Raw genomic sequence first — 17,767 nt, 5'->3', positions numbered from 1 at the left:
TTTTCCAAGATCCATCTATTTTTTGCACAGGCCAGATAGGCGAGTTGAAGGGGATGTGGTGGGAATCACCAACCCTGTATCCTGCAAGTCCTTGATGGTGGTAGTAATCTCTACAATCCCTCCAGGAATGTAGTTTGCTTTTGGCTTACTATTTTCCTAGGTAGTGGCATTTCTAATGGCTTCCACTTGGCTTTTCATGCCATAATAGCCCTTACTCCACTTGTCATGGATCCATTGTCAGGGATCCATCAGTTGCATAGTATATTTATTCCAATTATGCATTCTGGAACTGTGGAAATCACTACAGGATGGGTTCAGGAACCCACTGGACCTACTGTGAGACAGATATGAGGTAAGACTGCATTAATAACCTGACCTCCATATGCCCCTACCTAGATTACTGGGCCACAGTGACATTTTGGGTCTCCTGGAATGTGTCAGTTCAGAGCCAGTATCCAGTAATCCACAAAAAGTCTCATTATTTCCTTTTCCCCAGTGGATAGTCATTCTAGTAAAAGGCCGTAGATTCAAGTTAGACTGCTGTTCACTTGACCTAGAATTCTTGCACCTGTACAGGTCAAGTAAATATTTAGATTTCCTATCTATGTCACTCCTAGGAACACCATGACTAACTAGCCAACACCATAAGTCTATATGAGTCAAAATATTCTGATTATTGCTTTGACTCTGCTGTCCATTATGGTAACCACACCCACCTTATCTTTGTTGATTGAGTGCTGCCACTTGGCCCCTACCACCATGGGGTCAAATCAGCCCCATTGTAGTTATGTGTCTTAATTCAGTTAGAGGGCAGTTCCCACTGTCAAATCAGACTTATATAAAATAGCAATCACAGCAGTCTTCAAGGAGGCTGGGGCTCCCCTCACAAATGGGTTCCTCACAGTTGTAGTAAAAGGTGTGTTCTCTGGACACTCCATGTTTGAATCTGTGGGTCTAACCTGATAAATCCACTCTAACATGCCAATTTCCCTTAGCCTTTGGATACCTTCTTCTACAGTATACCGAGACAGGTCTGGTGCTTCAACCTGATTTAGTGTAGGCCACCACATAATCCATGCTTCAGTGACCCAGTCAAATAAACTATTAGATACTTTCCCAACCTCTCAAGCTGAAACATTGAATGAAGCATCTGTGCATAGTGGGTCCACATCACTAAATTCAGACTGATCCATCTGTATGTTCCTTTACCATTATCCCATGTCCTTAATAGCCATTCTCACACATATTCCCCAGGTTTCTGTTTGTACATATTAGAAAAGTCAAGCAGTTCTTTTGGAGTGTAGTGTACTCCTCCTGGGTCACACTTTGTACTTCACCTTTTGGGGCTCACTGGAACTTAATTATAATTAGAGGTCTAGAAGCCAAGATGGGTGATGGAGATAAATTTTGAAACATTCGGCATTGTCTTGTAAGGCATCTGCCTCAGGCAATGTCCCAGGCAGTGACTCAGACAAACCCTTTTTAGACAGCTGGGTTAATCTCATCATATGGGAGTGGAGAGGCTGATGGTTTTTACTGGAGAGGATGGCTTAGCAGACAAAGATGGAGTAATCTCTTCAGATGGGAGGGAGAGGGCTGGTTGTGTTGGCAGGAGTGATTCAATGGAATTTAGGGGCTCAGCATCCCAGCTTCCTGATTATCTACCCATATGTCCCCATCCAAAGTTTCAAGATTCCATTGCTTCCCAGGCAATGCCCTCACTTTAACTTCAGACACCACTCAAGGTTGGGAATTCAGTTGGCATTGTAATTCAGCCACTCTAATGATACGACTCTGGGTCTGGTTTTCCGGCGATTTCAGTTCCGTTACTACAAGAAATAAGGCTTTCTTTCAAGGCACAAGTGGAAATTTTGAGGTCCCTTATGCAATGCTTGAGCTTTGACTCTGAAGCCCTGAGCTCATCTCTTTCTTTCACCACTTTGTCTAGTGAAAGTATGACCAACCAACCAGATTCCTTATACTTATTATGACAAAGTTGTAGAAAGGTATCAGACATGCAGAGCCTGGGTGCAGAGCCTCCCCTTTCACCAGTACGTGATCTATTTGTGGTGATATTTTGTTTATTTCTATTGATACCTCACGCCATGGATTAGCAGTGCCCTCTTTACTACTGGAAGCAGAGTTGTAAACATCTTTAAGACTAACCAGGCTTGAGAACTAGTTTAGAATACTCATCTTTACAATTTTGTCTCCCTAGAACTGCTCTTGGTACCAAATGTCTTAGCCTGGGTTCTCTAGAGAAGAAAAACTAGTGAAGTGTTTAAATATATATAGAGAGATTTATATCATGGAAATGGCTTACACAGTTGTAGAAGCAGGAATGTCCCAAGTCTGTGAGTCAGGCTGGAAGGTTCTCCTGATTCATGTAGCCACAGGGGCTGGTGAACCCAAGATCAGCAGGTCAGACAGCAGGGCTCTTGCTCACACCCTGCAAAGACTCACAAATGCCAAGATTGGGAGGCAAGACAGCAGGTAAACTGCTAGCTCAAGTCCCAGGAACCAGGGGTCAGACAAACAGGAGCCAATTGCAGAATCAAGAGCAAGCAAAAGCCCACGAGCCTTGCCAGAAAGTCTATCTACATTGGATGCAGGCCATACTCCAAGGAAACTCGCTTTCAACTGACTGGCTACTCACAACAGATCCCATCATGGAGGTGATCACATTATATCAAATCTCATCATGGAAGTGATCACATTATCATAGGACTGCTGAACTACATCATAACTGCCCAAGAGAAGTACCTAAATTCTTTAGTTAAAGTTGTACACAATAACATGATTGCCCTCGACTTTAGCCCAACAAGGAGTTGTCTGTGCAGTGGCCAAAACCTCCTGCTGCACTTGAATAAATACTTCAGCAGAAGTAGAACCAGATATTAAAGAATCTGCAAAAGGGCTACTTCAAGTACAACCCATGTCAAATTCCTCTTTTCTAGATATTTTCAGCTGGCTACCCTCAGGGAAACCTTGTGGTGTAGTGGTTAAGTGCTACAGCTGCTAACCAAAAATTCGGCAGGTCAAATCCACCGGGGTCTCCTTGGAAACTCTATGGGGCAGTTCTACTCTGTCCTATAGGGTTGCTATGAGTTGGACTTGACTCGATGGCAATGGGTTTGGTTTTGGTTTTTTGACCCTCAGGGATTGGATCATGGATCAGATCTATATTTTTAACTGGATTAAGGATACTTATTGTAATTATTATTGGAACTGTCAAATGCTATGTAAAAATTACTGCCAATGCTTTGACCCAGAAAACCAACATGTTACCAGTGAAGTGATTCATGTGCAGTGATAAAACCCCTTCTGTCAAGGGACTTGAGCTCTCACTCTAAAGGCTTCCTACTTACATAGCGACCAGATAGTTCCTCTAATGTGGCCCTGCTCTATACTAGCCTTCCCCAAAAGATCACTGAAGACTGAGTGCTAAATCGAGGCATGGTGAAGACAATGGATGGGGCCTGGTCCTTCAAAGAGGATGGCATCCAGGGTCTTAAAAACTTGCTTTAAAGGCAGGTGGCCATCCAAAAGGTAGTCGAAAATGAAGGAAAGCACACCATCCTGTACATGATCAAAGAATTTCATGGCAATCCTTGATCAAAAGGAGGGAATGTATGAGAGCCTAAAATCTGAGGCAGTTTGTGTAAGTAGTACAGTTTGAAAGCAAGGCCTTAACTCCATCTCAAGTCTTGACATGAATCTAGAATCCATTATGAATCTTCAGGTTACCTTTCTAATAGCAGTTTTTATCTCCTGTTCTTAACCTTTTGTCATTCTTAAAAATATACCCTGAAGGAGATATTTTACTCTGTGATCAAGCTGAAGTAGAATGTCGCAGCCTGTTCCCAGAGGATCTTTTCCTCTTTGGTCAAGTGGATGCAGGATGTTGACAGCCCCCAGGGGGTCTTGACACAGCATTATCGAAAAGCCTTCTTTACAGTGGACCCCCAGAATAGACATGCTTGTGAAAGCAGTTTGAATAGTGTATTTCCAGAAAAGCATGTCCTGTCATTGTCTTGTGATCCCCTGTATACCCACCACCTGCACGTACCCCTGTAATTTGAGATATGTCGTCCATCCCTGAAATCCAGCTGTATATTAAGCCCTCAATCAGTAACAAGCCCTGTTTTATGAAAGCCTGCCTCTAACTTTTCTAATTGCCTGAGAACCAACCACAGTACTTGTCTAAACCCTATAAAAATGTTTGTGTGATTATCGTGTCTCAGACTTTGTGGTTTCATTTTCATGAGGTGCCTAGTTCCTGGTCTGAACTGTGTTGAACCTTTAATAAGCCTCTTTGTTTACTTTTAAATAGAATGAGAGTTTTCTCTACTACACCGCAAATGAATCATCCTGATTCTTCAATGACTCCTTTCCTACTCAGCCACCACTGGTTGGCCTTACTCAGTGTTATGGATTGAATTGTGCCCCTAAAAATATGTGGTTGTAATTCCTAACCCCTATACCTGTGGTTATAATTCCATTTGGGAATGAGTTGTCTTCGTTATGTTAATGAGTAAGGATTAGTGTAGGGTGTGTCTTGAGTCAATCTCTTTTGAGGTATAAAAAGAGATTGAACAAGCAAGCAAGAGGAGCAGAGATGAAGTAAGACAGATGCCAAGACACATGGAGATCTCCAAGTTACCAGGAAGGAAAAGCTGAAGAGACAAGGACCTTCCTCTAGAGTCAACAGAGAGAGCCTTTCTCTATAGCCGGCACCCTGAATTAGGACTTCTAGCTTACAAAGTATGAGAAAATAAATTTCTGTTTGTTAAAGCCACTTGTGGTATTTCTGTTATAGCAGCACCAGATAACTAAGACGCTTAGGGTCTCTTCCATGGCCCAGGTTGTCTTCTTTCCGCTGTGACTCAGTGATCATATCCATGCCCATGGCTTCCACCATCATCCCTGTATGGCTGATCCACAATGGTATGTCCCTTGCTCTGACTTCCCTTATAAACTTCAGGCCTATTATACAAATTCTCTACCTAAAGGGTCCCATCAGCACCCAAAATTAAAACCTTTCTCTGTGGTCAATGGCACTACTCCCTACCAGCCCCCTGCTCTGGAAACTCTGAAGTGTTACTTTAAAACAAACGAACAAACAAGCAAACAAACACACTTGTGTTTCCTTCTCTCCCTGCATCATCTCTAAAATCTAGCAGTTCTACTTCAGAAATGTCACTAGAATCGGTGTGGTCTTTTCCATTTCCACTACCACTTCCCCACTTCAGTTTTTCTCACTATTGACTTGGACTAATTCAAAGACCCTTGATCGTTTGGAGCTAGAGAATCTCAGAGCTGGATGTCACTTGTCCCATTGAATTAATGGAAGGCCAGATCTAGAATCTGGGTTTCCTGCCTCTTTTGGTGTCTACTTCACAGTTTTAATCCTCATGTAATCCATTTTGTGCACTGATGCCAGATTGTTAAAAGTGATGACTCTCACCAAATGAAACTATAGTCCCTGACATGGTATTTATTTCAGGGCTCCAAAATCTGGCTTCAAATTAACTTCTCAGCGTTATCTTCCTTTTGGGCCCTTTCTGTATAGTATAATCAACTGAGCTTTTGGATGTTTCCTGAACATGGCCCCACTTTTATGTAAGTGACTTCTGGAATGATTTTCTTCTTCCCCTCATATGTAATAATTTGAACCTCTTATCACACATGATCTGATACTGTCTTATTTAATGTGTCTGTAGTAGACATCGTAGTTAACTCCTCAATATCCATTCTATCCCAGATTGGCAGTCTGATCAGAGTGGTGGTTCCATCCATTTACCTGTGATTGGTTTATGAGTGGGCATGTGATACATTTCTGGCCGATGACACATGAGGCAGGACTTCTGGGAGGATTCTTAGAAAGATTCCCGTGTCTTAGAAGGGAATATGAGAAGAAATATCCCTTTCTGTCTCTGGATAATCATGTCTAGATGTGACCCCAAGGACAGCTACAGCCACCTTGCTCTCAGCCTAACAAAGCAGAGCAGAGAGAGGGAAAGAACCTGGACTCTTATGGTATTACTGAGGCCCAAATCAACCAATCCTAGAGTCAGCCCTGTCTCCGAACTTCCTATTATGTGAAGTAATACATTTACTTATTGTCCAGGCCACTTTAAGTCGCAGTTTTTTGTTATTCTTGCAGCTGAAAGACTAGTAAACAGTGTTTTGTTCCTGATGTTAGGTTTTAAGCTTCTTGACTTCAGGGACTGTATTTATCTTTCTAGCCCTTTTAGGGCTTGGCACATAGAAGATGCTCAAAAAATGACTGCGATGTATTTCTGAGATATAGCTAGTAAAAACGCAATTTATAAAGGTCTTTATTTTCTCATAGCAATTTTAACCCATTGCCATCGAGTCAATTCTGACTAATAGCAACCCTATAGGACAGAGTAGAACTGCCCCATAGAGTGTCCAAGGAGTACCTGGTGGATTTGAACCACCGGCCTATTGATTAGTAGCCGTAGCTCTTAACCAGTACACCACCAGGGTTTCCCATAGCAATTGAGAGGTAACAAAATAAAGTTTAGACAGATTAACTTGTTCACGGCATTTTATTTCTCAAAGTCATACCAGGTTCTGAACAGGCTGTTCCACTTTGCTTCAAATCCTTGTCTGTAACTGCCATGCCTGTTAGGGTCCCAAGAGTACTGGCGACTGAAGGAAAAAGAAAGTGGCAAGTCACTCCTGTGCTTAACCTGGGAATAATGCTAAAACAACATCCCAACTATTTCTGCTAGCCCAGAGCTTACAGCTGGAACGCCTTCTCTTGCCAGTCCCTGTTCACGGTGGTACCTCTAGTGCTGGGGCCATGAATATAAATTTTATATGCATAAGTATTTTCCGGGGAAGATGGTCCATGGCGTTTATTAGCTTCTCAGTGAGATCTTAAAGGTTAGGAAGCACTATTACATGATGTAATATCTCATATTACATTGAAAATCTAAACTTTTAAAATGTTCATTCGGTGGACTTGATGCCTCTGGGTGTTGTGCTATATTCTGTCATCTCAGGGGACCAGTAGGCCAGGGACAGCTTGTAGATTATGAAGCAGGAGATATTTAGGCACCAAAACCCAAAAACTAAACCCACTGCTGTTGAGTTGATTCCCACTCATAGCAACCGTATAGGACAGTGTAGACCTGCCCCATAGGTTTCCAAAGAGTGGCTGGTGGATTCAAACAGCCGACCTTTTTGTTAGCAGCCAGCCTTTTAACCACTGCTCCATCAGGGCTCCCTTTAGGCACCAGGACTAGGTATCTCTATGTAGAACCAGCGTAAAAGGAAAATGCTGAGCCCCTTGTTGAAAAATTAAGAATTTCAAGATGGCAACAGCAAAACATTAAACCAAGCACAGGACCCTTCTCACTTGAGAAAGCTGTGCAACTACACAGACTGCATACACATGAAGCTGGTTCTACCTCTAGTACATATTACTACCCGCCCCCCTCCCCCCAAAATTACTACATACAGTATTAATTGCTCAATTATGTTGTATTCCTTGGCACTGACATGTAGTCCTTCATCCATTTTTGGAGCATCTAGAACTTGCCAGTGGTTCCAGATGAGAGCATTCATTTAATAAAACTGGATACTTACTATATAATAAGCCTTTTTCTAGGTGCTAGGGATACACTCTGAAGAAGATATTGGAGGTGGGCAGAGACAGTGAACAAATAAACAGGAGAAATATCAGTGGATAGTGCTGAGCAAAACATTAACATACGATGATGTGATACCGGGTGACTGGCTGGCCATTTTAGATTGGGTGGTCAGGGAAGCCCTCTCTGAGATGACATTTGAGCTAAGATCTTAATGAAAATAAAAACGCCTCCACAGGAGGTGGGGGTGAAGTGGATTATCTTCACAGGGCAAAAGAGAGCAAAGGCTTAAAGCAGGGAAGAGGGAAAAACAGACGTCCGGAGTGAACAGTTAGGAGTTAAGGGGAAGGATGAAGTCTGGGGAAGTGGGAGGGATCAGCCGGCAGGGGTCAAATCATCCTCTTTGGTAAATAGATCGTTTGAAGGCAAAGGCCTGGGAAGCGAGCCGGCTAGAAGGTCCTTGCAGGAACCTAGGTTAGAGACAGTGGTGGCTCAGGCTAGGGTTATGTGCCCAAGTGGATTGTCCAAATTAGCTGACATGAAGCTGGGTTGGCCTATATGGGTCCAAAGTGCTGCCCGCAGCACGCACCTCGCGGTCTCCCAGAGAGGCCGCGCCTGGATCAGGTGAGTGGGTGGTCACTCAGGGCCACGCCGAGGAGCCGCCCCCAGAGCTCGGCGCGCTGCTGTGCCGACGTGGCTGGCGCGGTAGGCAGCGCACGTGTCTGGCCCCAGACCATGGGGGCGCACAGGGGTTCCTGGCCCCACCCGGGTGATGACAGATTGGGGTGCTTTCTGCCCGCCAGGGCGAGGAGCGGAGCGGAGCAGAGCAGATGGGCCAGGCGGAAGGGGGCTGGGTCGCGGCGAGGAGGGGGCGGGCCGGGCGCGCGCGCGCCCCTGTCGTGTGCACACGCCGTAGCGGGGGCGCGCAGGGCGCGCCGGGGCGGGGAGGGGATGGGGGCGGGGTGGGGGCAGCCCTTTCCCAGGCGGTAGCGGGGGCGGTGTTGCTGTTGCCCTTTTAAGCGGCCGGGGCGCCGCCGCCTTTTGCCCGAAGAATCGGTTAGAAAGGGAGTAGCCGCTCCGGCCGCCACATAGCCGCCCTCTGAGGTCTCGACGCGCCCCCCCCGCCATTTTCCAGTCCCGGTCCAACGCGGGCAGCGGCGGCGGGGAGAGGCGGAGCCGCGAGAGCGCGGCCCGGGCCGGCCCCGCGGGGCGGTCGCGGCCGTGACGGCGGCTCCCGGCCCGGCTGGCTCCCCCTCCGCACCCCTCCCGCCGGAGATGAGGGGAAGATGTCCGTGTCAGGGCTTAAGGCCGAGCTGAAGTTCCTGGCGTCCATCTTCGACAAGAACCACGAGCGATTCCGCATCGTCAGTTGGAAGCTGGACGAGCTGCACTGCCAGTTCCTCGTGCCGCCTCCAGCGCCGCCGGGCAGCCCGCACTCGCCGCTGCCGCCGCTCACCCTCCACTGCAACATCACGGTGAGCCGCCCGGCCGCAGCCCGGTGGGGCCGGCTCGGGGCGCCGGCGGAAAGGGGGGCGCCTCGAGCGCCCGGACAAAGGGGAGCCAGGCCCCAGAGAGGCCCCTCGGGTCTACGGGCGGGGCGGGCCCGCCCCTTCCCCCGGCTAGTGGCCCGGCCCAGGCCCCGCCGCGGCCACGGGAGGCTTGGGTGGGAGGAGGCGGAGGGCGCGTTTCTCCGGCCTTTCCCGCGGGGCTGGGTTTGGGGCCCTTGACCCCCGTCGGCCCCGTTGCCGCGCCTCGGGGTGGGAGACCCCGGCGGGCGCGAGCTCTCGCTGGGTCGCCATGGCCGCTCGTAGCCGGCCTGCTTCGGGGGCCGCGGCGAGGCAGATCGTGTCTGGCTGTTGTTTGAGTCCAGGCGAGGAAGGGCAAAAAGCCCTCAAGTTTTAACGCTTCGGTCTGCAGTTAGGTTTCCCTCTTCCCCGCTTATTCAGCTAATTCATTTTTATAAGTTTGGATTAAAGGGAAAACTGACTCATTTCAGGAAAAGAAGTTTGGAACGCAGCGTCTGATACTGTTTGAATTCTCCCCGTTCCCCTGGCCCCGCTCCGCGCTAACGTGTTTCTGGAATACGCATTGTACTGCGGCAGGTGGCGGTATGGGTGTGTATTCATGTAGCCCCCATGTATGCGTAAGCTTTTAAAATTATTAATAGGTGAAAGAAGATAAGTTCCCAAGTGTACTGCCCAGAAACATCACTTAATGTCATAGAGCCGAAAAGACACCTAAAGCTCACTCATTTGCTCCTTGGAAACCCAAGGTAGTCGGCTTGGCGGAGTAATTGAAGTGTTCTTTATGAACATGTATGATGAGGTTCTTCATTTTGAAACTGATTTATGATATTGGCCCATACTGCAGAATCAAGGTAGTAGTTTCATGTTCCTCGTTAAATATGGCTAAAACCAAGTGTGGTAACTTGGTTAAATGCCTACAGTATGCCAGCTACTTAAGCAGAGTAGGAGTTTGCAAGGGCTTTGAAGTTAATTAACTTATAATAGTTACCGGAATATCTGGAGGCGAAGATGTGTATTACTGCAAAAATAGTATAGTCGAGTGCTGTACTGAGGAGAAAATTAAACATTTATTGAACAGTTCAGCGTTCTGTTTGAGGTACTAGTGTTGCAAAACTGGGCAGAGCATTCCTGCTTTCAGAACACAGTTTTCTTGGGGGAGTTTTATGCAACAAAGCGTGACAAATACGATGGTATCATTATAAATAATGTTATGAAAACTACAGGGTGCAATTACTTTTGGCGGCAGGGGCTGGTCAGAGAAGGCTTTGACAAAGATCTGACAATGGGGTTGAGCTTATATAATCCCCCCCCCCAAAAAAAAACCAAACCCGTTGCTATTGAGTTGATTCTTACTCATAGCGACCCTGTAGGACAGAGTAGAACTGCCTAATAGGGTTTCCAAGAAATGGCTGGTGGATTCGAACTTCTGACTTTTTGGTTAGCAGCCATAGCTCTTAACCACTGGGCCACCAGGGCTCCAACAGCTGAGTAGTATTTTGGAAAGGGGTGGACCACATTTCAGGCAGGGGGAACTCAACCCAAAAAAGACCCCAAAGCTTGAGAAAGTGTGGTTTGTTTAGAGAGAAGTGGAAAAGTCATGGTGGTGCTTGAGCAAGGTAGACAAAACTTAATGAAGAAGATGAGATTTGAATTTGACTTTGAAGAAAGCCCAGGATATACACTGGTAAAGGGGAAGATTTCCTAGGAACAGTATGCATGTGGAAGTAGTAGTGAGCATGAAGTGGGGATAATGAGATTGGCCTGAATGGCTTGGAGGGTGATTACTGTGGTAGAAGTTGAGGTATAATCAGGAAAAGGTAAGACTGGCTTGAATGAAAGGAGACTAACCTTGCAGGCAGTGGAAGTCATAGTTACTCAATTAAGTTGGGAAAATGTGTCTGACATTAGGATTAAAAGCAGTTCTCCATGGTGGGTGGCACTAACAAGATCCGTGGGTTAAACTGTTGCCCACCAACTTTTTCCGCCTCTCAGTTTTCTTGGGATTCTGCTTTTCCCAAGAAAAGTATTTACTGCCCTCCAGTGGGGACTTGAGTAATGGCGAAAAACTGAAAGTAACACTTCTTGATGCAAAATAGCTGGGTTATCAGGCTTAACTATGAGGTAGTGCATCCAGGAAGAATGACTGGGTAAAACTTCTGTGTCTTTTAGCTTTCGTACGGCTAGATAAACTTTGTAAGCATATTTATGGTTTCCTGTGTGATAGGGAGCCCTGGTGGTTTTGCGCGTGTGTGTGTGTGTGTGTGTGTGTGATGTTCGGAAAACCAGAGGTGCCCAATGTACCCAAATGGAAAGCACCTTGGAGTAAGTCCTGCCACCCATGACTGGTGGGCCAGACAGGTGCCCACCAACCATGATGCCAACGTGTACCCCCTGATTTTGAGATAACATGTATTCCCATGTAATATTTCTTCAAAATGTATATAGTTAATCAAAAATTTAAACACACTCAATGACTTGGCATACTTCCATTAATGAAAATACATGGTATCAACAAAAAATTCAAAATAGAAGTTAATTGGGTCTTGAAAGGGTTAGGAAATGGATGTGTGTGGGATTTTGGTGATCCCAGTGGGGTTGGTGGTAGTGTTGTTGTCTTGGCATTTTGTGCCGGTGGTACAGGGATGCCAGATGTCTTGCAGTGTTCGGGCAGTCTGGCACAACAAAGAATTGTCCCAGCTAAAATGCCGGTAGTACTGCTGGTGAGAACTATATTAGAGGCTGTTAGGAGTCTGCTGCAGAAAAAGGTACTAAGAGAAGACCTGGATTATGTAGTGGCAACTGAAATAGAGTAAGAAGTGAAGTGGAGACACTCAGTAAAAGGAGGATTTGGTAGGGATTACTATAATAACACTGCTGGTAGGAACTATTAAAATTGAGATGGTAATGAATTATGACAGATATTATCAGAAGATGCTTCAGTTTATATGAGTATATGTTAACTTTTTATCACAGAAAAACATCAAATGTATACAAGAGTGGAATAATGTAGTGAACCACCCTCTATCCAACCTCAACAATGATAAACACTTGGTCAATCTTCTTTCACCTATACCCCACCTCAAATTATTAGAAGCAGATCCCAGACGTACCACTTCATCTATAAATATTTCAGTATGTAGCTCTAAGAGATAAAGACTATTTAAACATGGTGGGTGTTTTGATAAAGTCTACATGGCTTGCTCCTGTTGATATCATTTGCTTAGAGGGGAAAGAACAAGGAAGAAATGGGGTCGGATTTCAAATGCCAGGACCTATCTACTGCTTTTGTAATTGCTATTATCTAAAACTTGTAGCTCTTAAAAAACAACAAAAAAAACAGTAATGAGTTTGACCTATTTTGTAACTTTTCCTCTTTAGACTAGTTCAAATCTTTATTGAGCGTTTCTTCCAGGCCCTGTCTTTTTCTTGCTTACCAAGACATCCTGATGCAGTTTCTGTAATGTTGAGTGAGGGGTGCCTCATTGGTTGTTTCCTTAAACACATGCATGACAGCTTCTGAATAAGCCTCTAAAGATAGTGCACCCTCTTTTTCTTTCTGGCGTCTACACCAGCTGTTTTTCCCATGTGCAGTGAGCCCCTGACTGTCACTCTTTACCCCACTCCATTCTGTTTTTCTGTGTCTCACCATCCTTCAAGGCTCTTCTGGGTCATATTCAGTTGATATTTTCCCTTTTTTTTTTTCTTTTGTAGTCCTTACTGTTTATTGCTTTGATTACATTTTACTGTATTGCATTGTAGTAGTTTTGGGTGTTTGAAGTTTTTTCTTCTTTTTTAATGGTGACAGGAAAGAATATAGTTAGACTTAACCACCTTCCACTCAGTAACTCTTAGTTCTGTTGACTACCATATATGACCACCCTTCTAGCTATATTCTGTTTGAACAGAAATCTTAGCTACCACGTAAGTTAACTGCCACAGAGTTTGTCAAAGTGCAGTGATAACATCAAGAAAATGTCGTAGATAATGCATCAGCGTTTGAAAGGCCACTGAGGGCTCAGTGGAAAATCTGAAATTTGACTCATATGAAAGTGCTAGAAGAAACCAAAGCAGAACAGTGCCGTGTTTTACTCTCTAGGTCAAGGGAATCAAGTTAATTTTTTTTTTTTCTGATTTATAAATGTGTCCTGATCTTAAATATGAAGGGAAAAGTGTGTTATTTTTCAACTGCAAAGGAGTCTTTTTATTTCTTGTTTTCTGTGAACTCACAGTAAAGATGTCTATCATGCAAGCTTGCGAGTTACTTTTCTATTTTCAGTAAACAGACCTAATCGCCAGTCAGTGCTAACATACCAATTGTTGTGATCACACCTAAAAGCAAAGTGGCTTATTTTAATAATCCATGCAGCCTTATTGGAGCCCTGGTGGTGCAGTGGTTAAGAGCTACTACAGCTGCTAACCAAAAGGTAAGCAGTTCGAATCCACCAACCGCTCCTTGGAAAACCTGTGGGGCAGTTCTACTCTGTCCGGTAGGGTTGCTATGAGTAGGAATCTGCTCCATGGCAATGGTGTTTTTTCTTGCAGCCTTTTTTTGAGCTAGTATATGATTTTCTTTTAGTCTTTCTGAAATATTTAACATAACTTGGCAACTCCATTACTTCTTTTGTGGACTTTTTTGGCATCTGGGGACTCTTGGTAGGGAATCACCGTTTTAGAGTAAAAAATCTCCCCCAGGAAGTAAATGAACTGGTAAATTAGTGAAACCTGTTTCTTATTTGTGTAGCATAAATCATCTTTCTACATGAGCGGCTATTTGTCAGGCAACTTTTGGTGGGACTTTTTTTTTAGCTAATTAAATTTCTATCTGTCATTCCAAGGAGTGCCTCCTTTCCTCCTTCACAGCAAGATACTAAATTAAAAAATGTTAGTGCTTTGAGTCTAGGAGGAAGAGGGAGGTTTAGTCTTTACTTAGTAGTTGAATCCCAACTGCTAGACTGCCAGGGGACGTCTTTTCCTTAGTTTTTGAGACTTTAAGCAAATATCTTCTTTTACTTTGTTTCTCTATAAAATAGATAATACTTTTTGCCCTGCATGAGAGCATATATATATATATATAAGAAGGATCTTGGGTAGTGATACTATTCTCTAAAAATATAAAAGTGACAGTGTCACCGATGGTTGAAGAATGCTTTATTTTGAAAGTGTTTTATACCAGCTTTTCATGGGAAATAAGGCAATCCTGTTAGCTTCATTTTTCTGTGTTTCTAGCTCTTATGCTGATATAAAGTAGTCCGGCCAAATTCATACAAAAGAAATAATGAACAAAACTTGATTAAGGAGCCTAAGCCCATTTTCTTTGCTCTAGCCCCTGGGACAGATTACCTTTCCAGACTGGAACTCTTGGAGAGGGGAATTATTTGGAAATACCAGAGCTGTCATGTTAAAGCCCCAAGGTGCTTTTCAGGTCAGAAGGAATCATTGTTTTCATTCATCTGACCAATTTATAATAAAAAATCAAAACCCGTTGCTGTCAATTCCGACTCATAGCGACCCTATAGGACACAGTAGAACTGCCCTGTAGTTTCCAAGGAGCGCCTGATGGATTTGAACTGCTGACCTTTTGGTTAGCAAGGTCAAATTCCTAGTGGCTATCTATCTTTCTCCCTTCCCCTTCCCCATTTTTATCCCTTTCCTTGGAAGGAGTGGATATATGAAGAAGAGACTTAGCTCTCCCCTTTATGAATGGTACATCCCTTACTACTTGATTATTATTATTTTTTTTGTTGTTAAAACTTCCTTAGATCTGGAAAAGGGGATAGTATTGGATACTGGTTTTCGTTAGTGGAGGGGCGAGAGAGATTAAAAGAATTGGAATAAGTCACTGCCAAATGTAAAGCATTACTGGAGAGCCAAAATGAAGCATGCGTCCATTTTTCCAGGGCCGTTTCAGTTTTATACTCTTCTAAGAGATCCTTCTGAAAGACCAGCCAGACTCCGAACCCGGGAAAGCGTCCAGTGGTTTCTGTAGTTTAGGTTGTTCCAGCCTTCAGCGAAGTTGTCGGCACCTTTGTTTTTCCTGTCTCACTTCACTTAGAATGATGTTCTGACTAGTTGTGGTTTGCTGCTTGTCTATGAATACTTAACCATTTTTGAGATCAGAGAACTATACATTTTTCTTTTACCGTGAATGTTAATGTTTTTACTGTGCTTCGTTGAGCTCTGGTCATGTTAGATACTTAGTTGTCTATTTGTAAAATGACCAGCTGCATGCTTTTTTTTCATATCTTTTGTTATGTTGTCAGAGGTTCTGTTTGGTAATTCTTAGGTTCTTTAAGTTTACGTCATTCCTCCCCCCCGCCCCCCAACATTTATTCAACAGCAAAGTGTGAAAGGAATATGGCCTATACTGATCTTTTAGAAGAATTATACCTGCTGTATCTCTGAGTCAGTCGGAATTGACTCGACGGCAGTGGGGTGGGTGGGTATCTCTGAACCTTCAACTGGAAATATGTGTATCAATTACCAAAAAATTACAAAATCCCTGGAGATGGCTGTGTTCTACCAGTTGGAAAGATGCCAAAAAACATCCTTCTGGTAGGCAGTTTTACAGGCTGGTGCTTGAGGTAGAGCCACACATTGGTCTCTCAGTGAATTTGTGTAGGAAAATAAAGTTATTCCCGTATAAGGTAAAAACTTTTCTTAGGTAGTGACAGGCAGAGAGGCTGATTTGATTAACCTTGAATTGTGTTACCACAGATTGTTGTTGTTCATTGCCGTCAAGTTGATTCTGACTTAACTCATGGCGACCTTATGTGTGTAGGGTAGAACTGTTTCATAGGGTTTTTTTTTTTTTTTAACTGTAGATGAAAGTTTACAGCTCAAGTTAATTTCTCATACAGGAACTTGCACACATATTGTTATGTGACACTAGTTGCAACCCCTACAATGTGACAGCACACTCCCCTTTTCCACCGTGGGTTCCCTGTGTCCATCCAACTAGCTCCTGTCCCTTCCTGCCTTCTCATCCTGCCTCCGAACCGTCTTGTGTATTTGCTTGAACTTTTTTTTTTTTAAAGAAGCATACTCTTCACGAGTATTATTTTATGGTTTATAGTCCAGTCTAATCTTTGTGTGAAGAGGGGGCTTTGGGAATGGTTTTAGTTGTGGAGTTAACAGAGCGTCTGTAGGTCATGGCTTCGAGGGTGCTTCATAGGGTTTTAAAAAATATGTATTACTGTGATTTTGGAGAAAATTTATGTAGCAAATTAGGTTCTCATGTAACAATTTCTAAACATGTTATTTAGTCAAATTGATTATGCTTTTCACAACGTGTCAGCATTCTCATTTCCTTTCTGGTGGTTCTGTTTCCATTAATCCAGCTTCCTTGTCCCCCACTTACCTTCTCATCTTTGATCTAGGTAAATGTAGGCCGTTAGGTCTCATTTAGTTGATTGTTTAGAGGAGCATAGTACTCATGGGTAATAACTATTTTACCGGCCACTCTGTCTTTTTGGCTGATAGGTGACCTCTGGGAGTGGTTTGAGTTCCAAGTTTAAAGGGGCAATAGTCTAGGGAGTTCCTTTAGCTTCTACCGGTCCGGTAAGTCTGGACTTTTTTAGGAATTTGAGTTTTGTTCTACATTTTTTTATCGTTCTGTCCGGGACCATCTATTATGTCCCTGGTCTGAAAGGTCAGTAGTGGTAGCCGGGTACCATCTAGTTCTTCTGGTCTCAAGATAGGTGAGGCCGTGGTTTGTGTAGACTTCTAGTCCTGTAGGCTAGTTTCTTCTTTGAGCCTTTGGTTTCCTTCTTTCTTTTGCTCCAGATGGGTAGACCAATAGTTGTACCTTACATGGTCACTCTTGAACTCTTAAGGCCCCAGATGCTACTCAACCAAATAAGGATGTAGAACATTAGCTTTATGAGCTATGTTATACTAATTGACCAAGTCTCTCCCTACCCCCCACCCCCGCCCCACCTGATGCTGTGACCTTTTGGAAGCAGATCCCCAAGGCTGTCTTCTGAAGCACCTCTGGGTGGGTTCAAACTGCCAGCCTTTTGGCTAGTAGTCAAGTGCTTAACTGTTCGTGTCACAGTTTTACAGAGGTGAACTTGTTTGAAATTTGTCCATTTACCATAACCTTTGTGGTGATGGTTATATAAATTTTAAGATTACTCTCTGTCTTAGGCTAGGTTCCCTAGAGGAGCAAAACCAGTGAAGCACACATGTAATTATACATAGATTTATTTCCAGGAAGTGGCTCATGCAGTTGTAGAGGCTGGCAAGTCCCAAATCTGTGGGTCAGGTGTCAGGCTAGAGGTTTCTCCTGACTTAGGTGGTTGTAGGGGTTGCTGAATCCAAAATCGGCAGGTCAGGTAGCAGGCTGCTGGCTCACGGGGTTGCAGGAGCTGATGAGTCCCAAGATCTGCAGGTCAGGTGGCAGGGTACTGGCTCACGTCTCAAGAACCGGACGTCAGAGGATGATGAGGTGATGGAAGACTGAGAGGGAGGGAGCTTTGCCAGAACATCTGTTTATATTGGATGCAGTCTGCACCCCCAGGGAAACTCCTCTTCAGCTGACTGGCTACTCACATCAGATCACAAAATGGAGTATGATTACGTAATATCTGCCAAACCACTGAGGGTCCTGGCATAGCCAAG

At 44.2% G+C, this 17,767-nt stretch overlaps 1 protein-coding gene across 2 annotated transcripts in view; it reads left to right on the top strand.

Annotated features, from left to right (window-relative positions):
* Window positions 1-8,606: 8,606 nt before the first annotated feature.
* UBE2Q2 (ubiquitin conjugating enzyme E2 Q2) overlaps window positions 8,607-17,767 on the top strand; it is an 86,128-nt gene continuing 76,967 nt past the window's right edge. Inside the window, exon 1 of one of the 2 annotated variants that reach the window (XM_049852866.1) lies at window positions 8,607-9,097. In XM_049852866.1, coding sequence (XP_049708823.1) covers window positions 8,909-9,097 — 189 coding nt within the window. In that variant the 5' untranslated portion in view covers window positions 8,607-8,908. The remainder of the gene's footprint in view (window positions 9,098-17,767) is intronic. The other variant, XM_049852865.1, reaches the window with a different exon arrangement.

The sequence above is a fragment of the Elephas maximus genome, chromosome 13, assembly GCF_024166365.1.
Source record: "Elephas maximus indicus isolate mEleMax1 chromosome 13, mEleMax1 primary haplotype, whole genome shotgun sequence".
In the NCBI taxonomy this organism is placed as follows: domain Eukaryota; kingdom Metazoa; phylum Chordata; class Mammalia; order Proboscidea; family Elephantidae; genus Elephas; species Elephas maximus.
Note: the sequence above shows the minus strand (reverse complement) of the source record. Positions and strands in the feature narration are given on the sequence as shown.